This window comes from Salvelinus sp. IW2-2015, linkage group LG22 (assembly GCF_002910315.2).
Source record: "Salvelinus sp. IW2-2015 linkage group LG22, ASM291031v2, whole genome shotgun sequence".
NCBI classification, from domain to species: Eukaryota; Metazoa; Chordata; class Actinopteri; order Salmoniformes; family Salmonidae; genus Salvelinus; species Salvelinus sp. IW2-2015.
The window spans coordinates 26513233-26531593 of record NC_036862.1 but is presented as its reverse complement, the minus strand read 5'-3'; the positions used below and the strand labels follow the sequence as shown (position 1 = coordinate 26531593).

The 18361-nt window shown below is 41.4% G+C and overlaps 1 protein-coding gene across 9 annotated transcripts; it reads left to right on the top strand.

Moving 5' to 3' along the window:
* The first annotated feature begins 1879 nt into the window (after nucleotides 1–1879).
* LOC111949389 (phosphatidylinositol-binding clathrin assembly protein) lies at nucleotides 1880–18275 on the top strand. 9 transcript variants are annotated; one of them, XM_023966508.2, is made up of 18 exons: nucleotides 1880–2716; nucleotides 9619–9761; nucleotides 10052–10127; nucleotides 10290–10407; nucleotides 10809–10902; nucleotides 11148–11259; nucleotides 11495–11601; nucleotides 11792–11830; nucleotides 13259–13344; nucleotides 13667–13790; nucleotides 15566–15699; nucleotides 15981–16081; nucleotides 16246–16401; nucleotides 16950–17033; nucleotides 17387–17482; nucleotides 17749–17853; nucleotides 17933–18046; nucleotides 18241–18275. In XM_023966508.2, the coding sequence occupies exons 1-18, from the start codon at nucleotides 2587–2589 to the stop codon at nucleotides 18273–18275; spliced, it is 1854 nt and encodes a 617-aa protein (XP_023822276.1). In that variant the 5' UTR covers nucleotides 1880–2586. The 9 variants fall into 9 exon arrangements, with proteins under 9 accessions (XP_023822276.1, XP_023822274.1, XP_023822277.1 ...); XM_023966506.2 differs by having other exon boundaries at nucleotides 1881–2716; nucleotides 11789–11830; XM_023966509.2 differs by having other exon boundaries at nucleotides 1882–2716; nucleotides 10305–10407; nucleotides 11789–11830.
* Nucleotides 18276–18361: the final 86 nt, after the last annotated feature.

The following is an 18361-nucleotide window of genomic DNA, read 5'->3' as shown; positions in this document are numbered from 1 at the left end:
ATATGATGACCCTGGGCTGTAATGAAATATGAAGCGCACACAAGAACACAACTGCCATTGAGAACAAATCGGATTAGATGGCCATGTACACAATAAATGGACAAATGTAGGATCTCAATTTGAGCCAGTTTGCTAAAGCAGGAAAATAATCCTGCAGCAACAGGAATTGTGAATTATTATGTGGATTTTAATTAATTGGCATCTTTTTGTAGGGGTTGATTAATTTTTCTTTAAGGCAAATCAAGTCTAAAATTTTAAAGTGGAAATTAAAGATTCTTAKCAACAAAAGAGTGATCACATGAAGATCCTACATCTGTATATGGATCCTACATCTGTATACAGATATAGGATCTTCATTTGATTACTTTTGTTGCAGAGAATTTTCCAGGAAAWGAAACTTGTAGTATATTAAGATCCTACATCTATACATATAGTGAAACCATTACCATCTAACACATGTCCTACATGGCCATGTGTTCCACTTGAGTCATGACTTTTAATAAGAAGCATATATTGTTAAAACCACCTTTTTTAAATATTTAAAAAAAATGTTACCCTCTTTTTCTCCCCAATTTCGTGGCATCCAATTGTTAGTAATTACTATCTTGTCTCATCGCTACAACTCCCAACCAAGCCGCACTGCTTCTTAACACAGCGCGCATCCAACCCGGAAGCCAGCCGCACCAATGTGTCGGAGGAAACACCGTGCACCTGGCGACCTTGGTTAGCGCGCACTGCGCCCGGCCCGCCACAGGAGTCGCTGGTGCGCGATGGGACAAGGATATCCCTACCGGCCAAACCCTCCCTAACCCGGACGACGCTAGGCCAATTGTGCGTCGCCCCACGGACCTCCCGGTCGCGGCAGGCTGCGACAGAGCCTGGGYGCGAACCCAGAATCTCTGGTGGCACAGCTAGCGCTGCGATGTATCGTTGGACATAGAGTCTGTGTGGACATTCCAGGAGTGGTAGATGCACTTCACTTAAATTGAATGAAAAACGGAAAGAAGGAGCAAAGCCTATCGGTCTTACTGTTGTTTCATGAAGTGGTTCTCCCAACTTATGTAAAACTTGGGTATGTGAGATATGCGGTGAGACCGTATGTACAGAAGCCGCTGCAGTGCTACRATTGTAAAAAGTGTGGACACGTGGCAAGTGTTTGTCGAAGGAATAAATATGTAGTAGTTGAAGAGTAAGATGAAGTATGTTGTTGTAATTGTGATGGGAATCATGTTCCCAGAGTGCCTTGCATGGATGAAGGAGGTCGCAGKAGCTAGGATCAGGGCCATACAGCAGGTCTTCTATGTGGAGGAAGTGAAAATAGCTGAAGTAGTGAGTAGAGAGGACATGGTAGTGGATGTCCCACAGTCTGCAGTGAATGCCATGCAGGAGAAGGATCCCGACACACTAATTGTGAAGAAGGTGGACTTTGTTGCGTTTATAGCGCAAGTGATAAACTGCAATAGTCAAACGAATAAAAAATCAAATAAGCTGGACATCATTGTGAAGGCGGCAAATATATTTCTGGATCTCCAGGACTTTACAGCCGAAATGTTACAGGGAGTACTGAATAAAGAGGTTCCCCTCCCAGGTTCCTGAGCCTGTGTAGGGATCTGAATAGTACAGTTTTTGTTTTGGTTTGAAATTCAGGGTAGTAGCGTTGGTTCGTGTTTTTTATTTTCGGTATATGGTATGAATTTGTTCATCCAAAACAGATTTTGTTTTTGGGGTATTTTTTACTACCCCGTACAGTAGGTGGCGGCAATACACTTTATGAGTGTAGTCTGCCAGTTAATCTCAAAGAAGAAGAAGAAGAACCCAGCCAGTGTAGCCTAGGCCTAATCAACACTAAAGCTTCAATAGCAGCCTGCAGGAAGTGGGACCTGGACAAATGTGTTGCAAAAAAAAAAAAAAAGACTTGTGAGCAAACGACCCAGTTTACCTTGAGAAATTTGAAAATATTATGAAATTATTGCAGAAGATTGATTTAGGCCTAATTGCTGTGGTCTGGCATATTAATTTCCCACCAAGACCACAATCAGTTGTGGACACCTGCACAGAATAAAATGTTATGGATTRTGGATGTAAAATCTGATTCCAGGTCGGCATGCTTCGTATAACGTCATACATCCTAACCTTTCTGAGGGCAGAGCAGGCCCGCCATTTCCCTGAATGCTTCTAGTCCTTTAAACACAGCAGCAGGAGTGYCAATACGAAGACAGGAGACACACAGGGATCCAGTGAGCGAGAGATCGGGATGAGAGATGGGCAGAGAATGAGTCAGCGAGAGAACCCACCAAATCTACCGCCGCATCTTTATTTATGAAATCTATTTGATTAAAGGCGTCAGTTGGATCAACATAAGACTGAAATAATCAAGCGTTGGATACGTTGTTTGAATTTCTTTATATCATTTTTCTTCCGCCTCGTCGCCCTGTCTTTTTCTTTGTTTTCCCCCTTTCTTTATTTTATTTTTAAATAGGCGGTGGACAGGAGGTGTCAACCGTAGAGATTGTATCATTCAATTAATTTGGAACTTTATAGACATATTGTGATTTTTCAAATTCTTTGTTGCATTAATAAACGAAGATGTCGGGGCAGAGCATTACTGACAGGATAACTGCAGCCCAGCACAGTGTAACTGGATCTGCTGTGTCGAAAACAGTATGCAAGGCCACCACACATGAAATAATGGGCCCGAAAAAGAAACATTTGGATTGTAAGTATCGAATTAATCAAGAGTTTCTGATATAATGTGTCATTCTTCATTAAAACCAGTCAGAGTTCTGCATTTCTTGAATTATGGCGATGGTTACACAAGGCCCAAAGGCTGAATGGATAGGCTAATGTTATTGCTAGTTCCTGTCAAAATGTATCAAGGATATTTTGTAGCAAAACGAGATCGCACAATGAGAATTCTCGTAACATTATTTAACTGGACGTTAACAACAGTACTTTTAATATCAGATATATTTTGTATAATTTCAGTGTATTCCTACTCATCATCAACATTACTGTCAAATTAGCAAGCTTTCTAGCCATCTGTATAGCGGTTTAATTCATTTCGCATAGCTTTAGGCTCCCTGGACTAAACAGTTATCATGTAATTATCAGTCAGTGTATCTTATCTTACAATTGACCAGTTTTCCATAATRCAGTACATTAACGTTTTGGCTATACAAAAATGCCCCCGAAAATATATGTTCCAGGGAGTWAATTCAGTAGGTCTATTTGATATATTTACCACAGGAAAGAGTATAACAACCACCTTTGAACAGCTCAGAGGTAGAAACTACCTTGTTCATATTTCACAGTAGGCATAGAGGAAATATCAAGGATAATGCTTTCAGTCAAATATGCAAAGTGTAGCCTATATTATCATCATTACTAGGCGTGTCTGTCACTGCTGAGGGAAATGCATGTACAGTGCCTTTTGAAAGTATTCATACCTCTTGAYTTATTCCACATTTTGTTKTGTGASAGCCTGAATTCAAAATTGATTAAATAAAAAAAAAATCTTACCCATCTACACACAACACCGCATTTTAGCAAATGTATTAAATGAAGTACAGAAATATCKCATTTACATATGTATTCACATTTCACACCACTAAGTCARTACATGTTAGAATTACATTTGGCAGCGTTGACTGTGTTTACGTTTGCTGTGAGTCTTTCTGTGTAAGTCTCCAAGAGCTTTGCACACCTGTATTGACCAATATTTGCACGTTATTCTTCTTTTAAAATTCTTCAAGCTCTGTCAAGTTGGTTGTTGGTAATTGCTTGACAGACATTTTTCCAAGTCTTGCTATAGATTTTCAAGCCATTTAAGTCAACTGTTACTARGCCACTCATGAACATTCAATGTCGTCTTGGTAAGCAACTCAAGTGTATATTTGGCCTTGTGTTTTAGGTTATTGTCCTGCTGGAAGGTTAATATTTCTCTCCCAGTGTCTGTTGGAAAGGTTTTCCTATAGGATTTTGCCTGTGTTCTATTCCATGTACTTTTATCCTAAACTCCCCAGTCCTTGCCGATGACAAGCATACCCATAACATGGTGCAGCCATCACCGTGYATGAAAATATAAAGAGTGGTACTCAGTGTTTGGGGCAAATCCAACACACCACATAACTATTTGTATTCAGGACATAAAGTGAATTTCTTTGCAAAATGCTTTTTTTGCCACATGTTTTTGTAAAATAATAGTGAAGACATCAAAACTATGAAATAACACATATAGAATCATGTAGTAACCAAAGAAGTGTTAAACAAAACAAAATATATTTGAGATTCTTCAAACTATCCACCCTTTGCGTTGATGACAGCATTGCACACTCTTCGCATTCTCTCATGAGGTAGTCATCTGGAATGTATTTCAATTAATAGGTGTGTCATGTTAAAAGTTGATTTGTGGAATTTCTTTCCTTAATGCATTTTAGCCAATAAGTTGTGTTGTCATTAGGTAGGGGTGGTATACAGAAGATAGCCCTATTTGGTAAAAGACCAAGTCCATATTATGGCAAGAACAGCTCAAATAAGCAACGAGAAACGACAGTCCATCATTACTTTAAGACGTAAAACGTCTGCCTTCTGCTCCGGCGCCATCTTACATGAAGGTCAGTCAACCCTGAAAATTTCAAGAACTTTGAAAGTTTCTTCAAGTGCAGTCGCTAAAACCATCAAGTGCTATGATGAAAATAGTTCTCATGAGGACCGGAGGTACCTCTGCTGCAGAGGATAAGTTCACTAGAGTAACCAGCCTCAGAAATTGCAGCCCAAATAAATATTTCATAAGTAACAGACACATCTCAACATCAACTGTTCAGAGGAGACTGTGTGAATCAGGTGGTATTGCTGCAAAGAAACCTCTACTAAAGGACACTAATAAGGAGAAGACACTTGCGTGCGCCAAGAAACACGAGCAATGGACATTAGACCGGTGGAAATCTGTCCTTTGGTCTGATGAGTCCAAATTTGAGATTTTTGGTTCCAACCGCCATGTCTTTGTGAGACACAGAGTAGGTGAACAGATGATCTCCGCATGTGTGGTTCCCACCGTGAAGCATGGAGGAGATGGTGTAAGGGTGCTTTGCTGGTGACACTGTCTGTGATTTATTTAGAATTCAAGGCACACTTAACCGGCATGCCTACCACAACATTCTGCAGCGATACGCCATCCCATCTGGTTTGCGCTTAGTGGGACTATCATTTATTTTTCRACAGGACAATGACCCAAAACATCTCCAGGCTGTGTAAGGGCTATTTGACCAAGAAGGAAAGTGATGGAGTGCTGCATCAGATGACCTGCCCTCCACAATYCCCCAACCTCAACCCAATTGAGATGGTTTGGGATGAGTTGGACCGCAGAGTGAAGGAAAAGCAGGCAACAAGTGCTCAGTATATGTGGGAACTGCTTCAAGACTGTTGGAAAAGCATTCCAGGTGAAGCTGGTTGAGAGAATGCCAAGAATGTGCAAAGCTGTCATCAAGGCAWWGGGTAAAAATAAAGGTAACTCTGGGTCTTCCTTTCCTGTGGCGGTCCTCATGAGAGCCAGTTGTATCATAGCGCTTAATGGTTTTTGCGACTGCACTTGAAGAAACGTTCAAAGTTCTTGAAATTTTGCCCTCATGTCTGAAAGTAATGATGGACTGATGTTTCTCTTTGCTTATTTGAGCTGTTCTTGCCATAATATGGACTKGGTCTTTTATCAAATAGAGCTATCTTCTGTATACCACCCCTACTTTCTCACAACACAACTGATTGTCTCAAACGCAKTAAGAAGGAAATAAATTCCACAGATCAACTTTTAGCAAGGCACATCCTGTTAATTGAAATGCATTCCAGGTGACTACCTCATGAAGCTGGTTGAGAGAATGCGAAGAGTGTGCAATGCTGTCATCAAGGCAAAGGGTGGCTACTTTGAAAAATCTCAAATATAAAATATATTTGGATTTCTTGAACACTTTTTTTCGGTTACTACATGATTCCATATGTGTTATTTCATAGTTTTGATGTCTTCACTATTATTCTATAAAATAGTAAACATAAAGAAAAACCCTTGAATGAGTAGGTGTCCAAACYTTTGACTGGTACTGTATATTTAACCCTGATGGCAACGTCAGACCTTTTTTTTTAAATCTGTGTGACCATCCTCAGAAACGCTACTCGTCACAAAGCAGAGCACCTACCACTGCAAAAGTAACAGTGAATGCAATAAATGGCCATTAATTCATTCCAACTATAATTCATTTAATTATATGTGATTAAATCTCAAGGATTTTGCATCTCTTCTGCAAGCAGGTTATGCATAATAGGTTACCGTTCAAATGTAATTGTTATCATGATTATAGGAGCATATTGCATGACACACAGGTACAATGACATGGAAGTTGCTGKTTCAGACCCCAACTGAAGCAAGTAGTAGGCTAGCTACATATTGTATGGCTTTTCCTACGTTCCTTTTGCAGACATTGACCTCTGGAACAACTGGAAAACTGTGATCTGAAAGTGCCCACTTCTAATCACATTTGAATCCTATGGACTATGCTAAAGTTGTGAATTGATTCAGCCAGCCAGCCTATTGTTTCACACCTGTTAGTTGAGYTTAGGCCTACAGTACTCTCCTGAGGTACAGGAGCCATTATATGACAGGATGAATGAAAGTTGGCTCAGAAGTCTGTTGGCTCACCCAAACCCGATCAGCCGTCCAACGTGAAATATAGTGCATTCGGAATGTATTCAAACCCCTTGACTTTTTTCACATTTTGTTACGTTACAGCCTTATTCTAAARTTGATTAAATCATTTTTTCCCCCTCATCAATCTACACACAATACCCCATAAAGACAAAGCGAAAACAGGTTTTTAGATATGTAAATAAGTTTCAAATTGTAATAAGTATTCAGGCCCTTTCCTATGAGACTCGAAATTGARCTCAGGTGCATCCTGTTTCCATTGATCATCCTTGAGATGTTTCTAGAACTAGATTAGTCTACCCGTGGTAAATTTWATTTARYTGATTGGACATGATTTGGAAAGGCACACACCTGTCTATATAAGGTCCCACAGTTAACAGTGCATTTCAGATCAAAAACCAAGCCATGAGGTCGAAGGAATTGTCCATAGAGCTCCCAGACAGGATTGTGTCGAGGCACAGATCTGGGGAAGTGTACCAAAACATTTCTGCAGCATTGAAGGTCCCCAAGAAACCAGTGGACTCCATCATTCTGAAATGGAAGAAGTTTGGAACCACTAAGACTCTTCCTAGAGCTGGCCGCCCGGCCAAACTGAACAATCGGGGGAGAAGGGCCTTGGACAGGGAGGTGACCAAGAACCCGATGGTCACTCTAATAAAGCTCCAGAGTGCCTCTGTGGAGATGGGAGAACCTTTCAGATGGACAACCAATCAGGCCTTTATGGTAGAGTGGCCAGATGGAAGCCAAAAGGCACGTAAAGGACTCTCAGACCATGAGAAACAAGATTCTCTTGTTTGATGAATCCAAGATTGAACCATTTGGCCTGAATGCCAAGCGCCACGTCTGGAGGAAACCTGACACCATGAAGCATGGTGGTGGCAGCATCATGCTGTGGGGATGTTTTTCTGTGCCAGGGACTGGGAGACTAGTCACGATCGCGGGAAAGATGAACGGAGCAAAGTACCGAGAGATCCTCGRTGAAAACCTGCTCCAGAGCGCTCAGGACCTCAGACTGGGGTGAAGGTTCACCTTCCAACAGGACAACGACCCTAAGCACAAAGCCAAGACAATGTAGGATTGCCTTCGGGGCAAGTCTCTTAATGTCCTTGAGGGGCCCAGCCAGAGCCCGGACTTGAACCTGATCGAACATCTGTGGATAGACCTGAAAATAGCTCCCCATCCAACCTGAGCTTGAGAAGATCTGCAGAGAAGAATGGGAGAAACTCCCCAAATACAGGTGTGCCAAGCTTGTCGCGTCATACCTAAGAATACTCAAGTTTGTAATCGTTGCCAAAGGTGCTTCAAGTACTGAGTAAAGGGTCTTCAATGCTTATGTAAATGTAATATTTCAGTTTTTTATTTTGAATACATTTGCAAACATTTCTAAACCTGTTTTTGCTTTGTCATTGTGGGGTACTGTGTGTAGATTGATGAGGGAAAAAAACWATTTAATACATTTTTRAATAAGGCYGTAGCGCAACAAAATGTGGAAAAAGTCAAGGGGTCTGAATACTTTATGAATGCACTGTACCTTAGACTCACTCACAGCCTCTCATACACAGACAGAACAGTAGGCCGCCTAGGCCTTATATAAAGAGCTGTTAAAATAACACTGTCATCGTTCCTGGCCCACTGTCCACACAGTAATATTTAGGAGTTCTCAGTGTGGCTGCTTTACCTGACAATATACCAGATATTGTTAGAGATTGCAACACAATTGCACATAAATGGTTAATTGTTGTGCTACAGTCTTCATGTATAGTGTTGCATACAGTATGATTTGTGTTAGACCTACTTTTTAGAGCGGTGTTGCAACATRTGACACCATCAAGGTGCAGTTAAAAAAAGTGTTATCATCAATGCGAACTACGGTGAATGTTTAGCAGGCTGTCTAGTGTCTATAACATGACAGCACTGTCATCCCCCGTCCCAGTCTTCCCTGGATAATCAACTAGCCATGCTAACTGCTGCTCTGGAAGGTTATGCTGTCCTACTTAGACCCCCCTTCTTTGAAAACATGAGAATATAGGCCAGAAAGCCAGGCCTGGTTATTATACTGTGAATTTGTTCATCACTCAGTCTAACTCTGAATGGGAATGGGTAGACTGCACAGGTTTGACGGGCATCACCCAATCTCTACATCCGGGCCCTGTAACCCTGTTCCTGGAAAGCTATTGTCCTGTAGGTTTTCAAGCCTACCCTAATCTAGCGCACCTGATTCTAATAATTAGTTTCCACTTCACAATAACAGCAATTTCACGAACTGACTTGTCGGAAAGGTGGCATCCTATGACGGTGCCACGTTGAAAGTCATTGAGCACTTCAGTAAGGCCATTCTACTGCCAATGTTTTTTCTATGGAGATTTCATATCTTTGTGCTTRATTTTAAACACCTGTCAGCAACGGGTGTGGCTGAAATAGCCAAATCCACTAATTTGAAGGGGTGTCCACATACTTTTGTATCTATAGTGTATTTGACCAAAAATATATTGTTTGATTTAGAGATGGTGACTTATTCATCAGGCTTTCATCTATTGAACTTCAGTAGACCCTCTTGAGGAATTACYGTGCCAAAAAAGAGAGGCAGCCTGTAGTACTGTAGCATAGTAATTAAGTGTCTTGAGTGTAGTTAGGCAATTAGCCAGACCTTGAATTAAAGCTAATTGAATGAGATTGCAGCTGAGGGCAGAGTGCCTGAGTCCCTGTTTACACAGATTTTCAAAACATTGTCATTCATAGAATATTAACTAACTTTACCCCAAAATCWACTCCCCCATAGGGGAAATGCCTTGTATCCACAGCTGTTTTAACCTCTACTGGCCAGTGGCCATAAGTCACTACTTGACATCAATTATCCATGGTCTTCCTAGACATCAAGCTATCGCTAACATTTTCTCCCTYTCTGTCTGTCTCTCTCTCATCTTTAGACCTGATCCATTGCACCAATGAGATGAATGTGAACATTCCCCAGCTGGCTGACTCACTGTTTGAGAGGACMACCAGCACGAGCTGGGTGGTGGTCTTCAAGTCGCTCATCGCCACACACCACCTTATGGTCTACGGCAATGAGGTGAGCTGGGCTTACAATCACCACTCAATGGAACATTGTCTATAGCTACATTCATCACTCATTACATTATTTGCTGTAATATATATTATATCTATAATAGCAATGCTATAGTGTTGAAGTTTTCAGGTCAGACAATAAGACAATCAATTGCTAACCAGGCAATCAATTGCTAACCAGGCGATTTTAATAAAAATCGGGAAATGACTCTGGTACTCCAGTCCTATTCTATTTTTGTAGATCAATGAAAATGTAAGAACATGTATTGATACCGCTMTTTTTCTTTGATACAGCGTTTTGTGCAGTACTTGGCTTCAAGGAACACATTATTCAACCTCAGTAATTTTTTGGACAAAAGTGGTTTACAAGGTAAAGTATGAGGCCTTGGCTCTCAAATGCTTTTGTCAAACTCATCCTTAACTRTTACAGTGACAAATACTTATAAGAGGAAACAATATAACTTTTGAACGAATATAGCATGATTCTCAAGTAGGTTTTCATGACAAATGTAAGATTTATATCACTTCTCAGGTCTCTCTCTCCCAGGCTACGATATGTCCACATTTATCCGGAGGTACAGTCGATATCTGAATGAAAAGGCTGTGTCATACAGACAGGTTGCCTTTGACTTCACTAAAGTAAAGCGAGGGTAAGAAATTCCCAACATATAACAGAAGAAAGTGGTATGTTTGTTTTTGACTGACCCGAATGTATGTCAATGGAGTTCAAAGGCTCAAAAAATGTCTTACATTAACACTTTCCCCTTGCAGAGCCGCTAGCTGGTGTAAAAAAAATACTTAAAATATTTGACAGCTCAAATATTTAGTTAAGAAGATTCCTGTCAATTTTAACAACAGAATGTCATCATTTTTTCAAACTTTTCAAAGCTTTTTATATCCCATGAAGTAATCACAGTATTTTTGTAACTCTGGGAACGATTTGTTAACATGCAGTAGAAATTGACTGGCTRAGGCTATTCTCACTGATTCCCTCCCTCTCTGTACTTTGTGCTTCTAACACCTATCTAACACTACACACACATCTCAACAGGGTGGATGGGGTGATGAGGACCATGAATACAGAGAAGCTACTGAAGACCATCCCTATCATACAAAGCCAGATGGACGCCCTCCTCGACTTCAATGTGAGTCTGAGGTCAACCGCCCCAGAACCGTGCTGCTCATGTACTGTAATATGAGAGGGTTCCTGGGGCTAACATATTGTCAGGCATACTGATTACTGAATGGACAGTGCTGAAACCAGAGATGGATACAGGCTATTTTCCTCCTCACTGACCTGCTCTTTTATTGTTTGTCAGCGATGCCAAAGTCATTGTGTTAAAAGGGCAACTTATGGCTTATGTGAAACTGAATGATGTGTCTTCTTCAGGTTAATGCCAATGAGCTCACAAAYGGAGTGATCAATGCAGGGTTCATGCTCCTCTTCAAAGATTCCATTAGGCTTTTTGCTGCATATAACGAAGGCATCATCAACCTGCTGGGTAAAACATCAACTCTAACTTGATTTACTCCACTATTTTCTGATCAATACTCTTTTAAAATGTTTAGTCTGGAGAAGTGCTTTGTAGATCCTTGTACTGTAGATCTTTTGATATGTACAGAACTAAATTGTACTAATGGAGACTAAATTCTCTACAGAGTTTATCCCTAGTGTGTGTAMAGATTTTCAGCGCTAATGCCCGCTGTTATTTTGAATTGTAATTTTTTTTACCACAGAGAAGTACTTTGACATGAAGAAAACMCAGTGTAAAGAGGGCCTGGATATCTACAARAAGTTCCTGACACGAATGACCCGAATCTCAGAGTTCCTTAAAGTGGCAGAGGTGATTTCTTCTTTACCTGCTTTGAGTTTGATGCTATTCATTCATTCAATACCATTCATTAAAGGGGAAAACCTCTGATATATTAAAWTTTTTGTGAGAAAATTATGGTGGCAGAAATTGGATAGTGGTAGAAAATACGGTTTAATTTAGAAGCACCACTATAACTTTGCACATAATCATTTGACAGCAGGTGGGGATTGATCGAGGAGACATTCCAGACCTTTCCCAGGTAAGACTCCAAACTGAATGCTGGATTTACTTCTGCTGGTATAACCTATTAGACACATTCTCTGCACAAAAAGCCTACACACCGAACTTACTCTAGCCATTTGTCTGTACTGAAAAGACAGTTAGATTCCTACTCTCTGTCTCCATCTCTCTCTCTCTGGCTCTCACTTTCTCTCCCTTATTTCTTGCTATCACTTTCTATTTTCTTCTCTCATTCTGTATTCTCTGTGTGTCTCTCTATCTCAGTATTACTGTGTGTCTCTCTATCTCAGTATGAACTCCTCTTATTTAATCAGCTCTGTTGTCCCTCCACGCTATTTACTCCACCCTGCACATGTCTCCCAGAGATAAGGCACTGCTCAGTGCATGAAGTCCTCTAGCGCATGTTGCCAATTGAGGCATATTTCTCACTTTTTCTTCTTCTTCCCCTCTTGATTAGGCTCTAACTACAGTAAATAAAGGTGTTAAGCTGTTAAGAGTCCAAACTGACTGTGTATCTTACAGTACTWCAGATTTCACACAATGTACAGGAAATGTAATAGATTGTAGCACAACAGGTGTGGGGGGCAGTCAGTCTTTGCATTGACACTGGTTATATTACAGTATTTCCATGGGAAATCCCTCCTCGACCAAGGATCATACTTTTCCTTGAAAGTACAATTACACTAATTGTGTGTTATGTCCCCTATTGTATGTTTTATGAGGCACCTGCAACAGTGTTATACCCTACAAATACATTATAGTTACAGTTCAATATAGATATTTATCTCTGACCATCACCACCTTTATATTCTGTATTTCCCCTTTCCACCTTTAGTTCACAGTTTGTGTAAGTATTCTCATCTCACTCTTCTTCTGTGTCTTTGACTTGCTTTGATGTTGTCTTTGCATGCCTCTACTCTGACTCTGTATCTCATTGATATTGTGTTTTATAGGAGTGAAACAAATTGTATACACAGTTCTCTTTGTCACATAGCCCATCCAACATACTGCCCAGGTGTGCTTAGACATTGCCAATTCAACACCACATACTGTAGGATGTTGAAAGTGCCGTGGCGTGTGTCATCTACACACATTTCAATATCACTCATCCAATGTGGCTTTCAGCTGAAGTCTCGAGTTAGTATTTGTCCCATATTGAGGGGCTAAACACTTCCCAGTAAACTAAGTGCTAGCTAGAATCCAGTAACTAAGGTATAGTGGTATATGGGACAGTATAGTTAGAGACCTGAGTTTTTCCTCACCACGTGACATGACCAGTTAAATGTTTTCAGAAAATGTTGTCAGGAAAACTTCAAGGCCTATAGCTAGTGTATGTACAGTAACCAGGTTGCCCATCACTTCCTTAGATGGTTGTGTTTGTACAGTACTGTCTAACTGCATGTTTCCAACCCTGGCGTATACTAACTGCTGTTCTCCATTACAACAGGCTCCCAGTAGCCTCCTGGAAGCTCTGGAGCAGCACCTGGCCTCTCTAGAGGGGAAGAAAGTCAAAGACTCCACTGCTGCCAGCAGGTATGTACAGGATGGACTACGTCCCAAATAGCACCCTATTCTSTACATAGTACACTACATTTGAAAGTAGTGCATAGGAAACAGGGTGCCATTTGGGACGTATCCTACGTCTCACACTGGAGTGTCTTTGGCACTGAGTCCACTACTCCCCCTGCAGGTAGCCTAGAAGCGGCTGCCGCTATAATAACTGATTTGCTTTGTGCACCAAGCTCTTAAGCCAAGATTGCTTAAATTATTATTGATGGTAATGGTTATTGATGTTTTCAGCCAGGGTTGCCGTAGTATTCTGCCTAGGGGTGTTTACTGTTGTGTGTTGTTTCAGGGCTAGTACTCTATCCAACGCAGTGTCCTCGCTGGCCAGTACAGGGATGTCTTTTACTAAAGTAGACGAGCGGGAGAAGCAGGCTGCTCTGGAGGAGGAACAGGCTCGTCTCAAAGCACTGAAGGTACAGCCGTCATGATGCGTGGATCACAACATGAATTTGACGAGAATGGACATGGTTTTGTGTTGCCTGTTCCATCTACATGTGAAGGACACTGATATGTTGCAGTATGCAGGCAATGATTTGAACAATTCAAAGCCTCGTTTGGTTGATCCAGTATGGCCCACATACAGTATCATTTAAAAGTTTGGACACACCTACTCATTCAAKGGTTTTTCTTTGTTTTCACTATTTTCTACATTGTAGAATAATAGTGAAGACATCAAAACTATGGAATAACACATATGGAATCATGTAGTAACCAAAAAAAGTCTTAAACAAATCAAAATATATTTTAGATTCTTCAAAGTAGCCACCCTTTGCCTTAATGACAGYTTTGCACACTCTTGGCATTATTTTAACCAGCTTCATGAGGAAGTCACCTGGAATGCATTTCAATTAACAGGTGTGCCTTGTTAATTTGTGGAATTTCTTTCCTTCTTAATGCATTTTAGCCAATCAGTTGTGTTGTGACAAGGTAGGGGTGGTATACAGAAGATAGCCCTATTTGGTAAAAGACCAAGTCCATATTATGGCAAGAACAGCTCAAATAAGCAAAGACAAACAACAGTCCATCATTACTTTAAGAAGGTCAGACAATCCGGAACATTTCAAGAACTTTGAAAGTTTCTTCAAGTGCAGTCGCAAAAACCATTAAGCTCTATGATGAAACTGGCTCTCATGAGGACCGCCACAGGAAAGGAAGACCCAGAGTTACTTCTGCTGCAGAGGATAAGTTCATTAGATAACCAGCTTCAGAAATTGCAGCTCAAATMAATGCTTCACAGAGTTCAAGTAACAGACACATCTCAACATCAACTCTTCGGAGGAGACTGCGTGAACCAGGCTTTCATGGTTGAATTGCTGCAAAKAAACCACTACTAAAGGACACCAATAAGAAGAAGAGACTTGCTTGGACCAAGAAACACGAGCAATGGACATTAGACCTGTGGAAATCTGTCCTTTGGTCTAATGAGTCCAAATTTGAGATTTTTGGTTCTAACCGCCATGTCTTTGTGAGACGCAGAGTAGCTGAACGGATGATTTCTGCATGTGTGGTTCCCACCGTGAAGCATGGAGGAGGGAGTGTAAGGGTGCTTTGCTGGTGACACTGTCTGTGATTTATTTAGAATTCAAGGCACACTTAACCAGCATGGCTACCACAGGATTCTGCAGCGATACGCCATCACATCTAGTTTGCGCTTTTGTTTTTCAACAGGACAATGACCCAACACACCTCCAGGCTGTGTAAGGGCTATTTGACCAAGAAGGAGAGAGATTGAGTGCTGCATCAGATGACCTGGCTTCCATAATCGCCCAACCTCAACCTAATTGAGATGGTTTGGGATGAGTTGGACCGCAGAGTGAAGGAAAAGCAGCCAACAAGTGCACAGCATATGTGGGAACTCCTTCAAGAAAAGCATTCCAGGTGAAGCTGGTTGAGAGAATGCGAAGAGTGTGCAACGCTATCATCAAGGCAAAGGGTGGCTAGTTTGAAGAATCTAAAATATATTTTGATTTGTTTAACACTTTTTTGGTTACTACATGATTCCATATGTGTTATTTTATAGTTTTGATGTCTTCAGTATTATTCTGTAATGTAGAAAATGGTAAAAATAAAAACCCTTGAATGAGTAGCTGTGTCTAAACTTTTGACTGGTATTGAACATAACTACAACCATCACCTCCAGTCTACATCTGTAGAGTGTCTGTATTTGACTTGGACTCTTTCCACCCAGGAACAGAGGCTGAAGGAGCTCTCTAAGAGGCCTTCCTTCACCACCACAGACACGTCTCCGGTCTCCATCACCGGGGGCACTATCAGCACAGCCCCGGCAATCGACCTCTTCTCCACACCCAGCTGCTCCAATGGGTAAACTTTCACTTATGAGCTGTGAAGCTTACCCACTCATGTGGTTGACCAGAGAGGTTAGTGTGGATTATTTAGAAGTTGCTGATAACCACTGATACAGGGTCAGATATTTCTTTGTCCTCCTAATGGTTAAGTTTAGGATTTAGAGTGCTCTTATTCTAGATCTGTGGTTAGAGGGAACCTATACCTCAATACGTCTGTGTGTATCTGGTAATTCTGATGTTCAGCTACATTCCCAGTGTTGATTCAGGTATCGCATCACTGCTGTCTTCTCTCCTCAGTGCTCTGAAGATGGAGAGTGACCTGTTTGACATTCAGCAGACCTTTAACCCTTCAGTGCAGGCCAGTTCTACAGGGCTTCCTGTGGCCACAGCATGGGCAGGTAGGAGAAACAGCCACCACCGCAGGACCCCTCTATTGTCTGCTCTCTTCTACCATGACCTGTTCTGCATGCTCTCCCTCTCTTCCTGTTGCGTCTGACTCTGATTTCCTCCTGTTCTTCTCTTCTCTATCTATTCTCTTTCTTTCTCTCCTCTGCCTGCTTAGATCCTTTCACCTCTGCTGAAGCTGGAGATGATTCCATGCCAAACCTTAACCCTTTCCTCTCAAAAGTTGTTGTCGATGCCGCCACTCACTTGCCTGTCGTGTCCTCCGACGGTGTTAGCTATTCCTCTAGGACGTCTGGTCATGAAATGTTTGGTGGTAAAGATACTCTTTGTTCCTCCTGAAATACCCTTCATGTGTCTCTCTGTGGGACTGTTTGAAGGAAGTCTCCCATAAGCCGTACTGTTGTTACTTCTGTCTATATGTAAATCATCTCATAGCTGTCTAAAGTTAAATGTTGTTGTGTACCTTAAAATGCAAGGCCTCCACTTGCCATGTTTCCATTATAGGACTGTGCTAAGGATAGAACCACAAGCTAACACTGTGACGGTGGAGTTACTGGTGATGTTCTTTTGTTAGGCTCCCATGCCAGTTCAGTCTAATATGACGCTTCATCCATTGAGGTCTCAAATKTATTTTACAGTCTAGTAAACCCATGTCTAAGTTAATTCTGACCAAGTTGGTTATGTTCAAATGATTGTTTTCCTGCTGCTGATATATATTGTTTCATAATGTATTCAAATAGGCTATTGCTTCTAGATTCTGATATTACAAACCAATAATTTGATTATTTTCTGTTGTAGTATCCTCTTAGAGCTATAAGTTTAAATCTGTTTCACTTACCAATATTATTTTTSATTCTCTAGATCGTTATAATCCCTTTACTGACACAAACTCGTCCGTTTCAAGCAATTACAAACGCACAGTGCGGATAGAACACTCCATCTCAGGTACTACGATGGCTCACCATCCCAGCCTATGTTTCCTGAGCCCACAGGCAAACATACGCCCCTCAACCCATGTAATGTGTTTAGTGGCCCAATAATAACTCTATGGTTAGGGTAGTCTGACGATTTTGAGGAATTTAGTGTCAATAGGATATTTGTACTCTGCAGTTCCTGTTTTGACTTTGTTAGAATTAGTTTTACTTGTTACCTGTTAGTGTCCCTATACAACTGCTAAGTATTTTCTGTTAACTGTCTCTCTCTGTACTGTCACTTTGCCTTGCCTGCCTTTCTTGCCGTGCCTTGAAATGCCTTCCTTTGCTCTCTTATTCTTCCTGCTCCTCCTTTGGYGTTGTCAGACTCCTTCTGTAGTGGTCCAGTGTCCATGGCCCAGCACCTTCCACACCAGGCTCCCTACCCCACTGAGCCCTCTACTGTAGCATGTCTATTCAGAGGTAGAGTACTAGAGAACCTGTAGCTGTACTGTAGCATGTCTATTCAGAGGTAGAGTACTAGAGAACCTGTAGCTGTACTGTAGCAGGTCTATTCAGAGGTAGAGTACTAGAGAACCTGTAGCTGTATGTAGCAGGTCTATCAGAGGTAGAGTCTAGAGAACCTGTAGCTGTACTGTAACAGGTCTGACTTTAACACCAATGGATAATGCTTATCCATCACTGCACCTGCCGTGTTCTGAGCAGCCTCCCCTTTGACCTCTTTACAGGGTACTCCACAGCATCACAGGCCCCTCCCCCAGGAGCACTCCAGGTGGATTTCGAGTCAGTCTTTGGAGCCAAAGCTACCGGCGTTAACAACATTGACTCTGATGGTGAGGTGTTGAATATTTTACTGTTTGATGCACATGGTGTTTCACATCCAACCAATGTACACCTCTCTGTCCTCCTTAGACATCCTGAAACCCACCATGGTCGGCTCCAATCAGGCCTTGTGCTCCATCAATCAGCTGTCAGACAAACTGGTCGGAGTTGACCTGGACTCCTCCCTGGCCAACCTGGTGGGCAGTAAGTGTCACAACGTCACACTAGGATATTTAATTCAGATTAAAAGAGATCAACACTCATCTTTGCCTGAGTGAATCTATTCTATTTATATTTTGACTCATATGTTAGATCGCAATATGTCACACAGCTATAGCAGTATAATGAACTGTTTCTGGATGTGTACATCTCACATTTATATTACTATCCTCTTGTAGATCTCGGGATTGGAAATGGCACAACAAAAAAGTAAGTGAGCTGTTCATGCTGTTCAGTCTCTTCAACGTGCTGTGGTCAGTGCTAGATGAAGAACTGTTCTGTATAGCCAGCAGCAGTTAG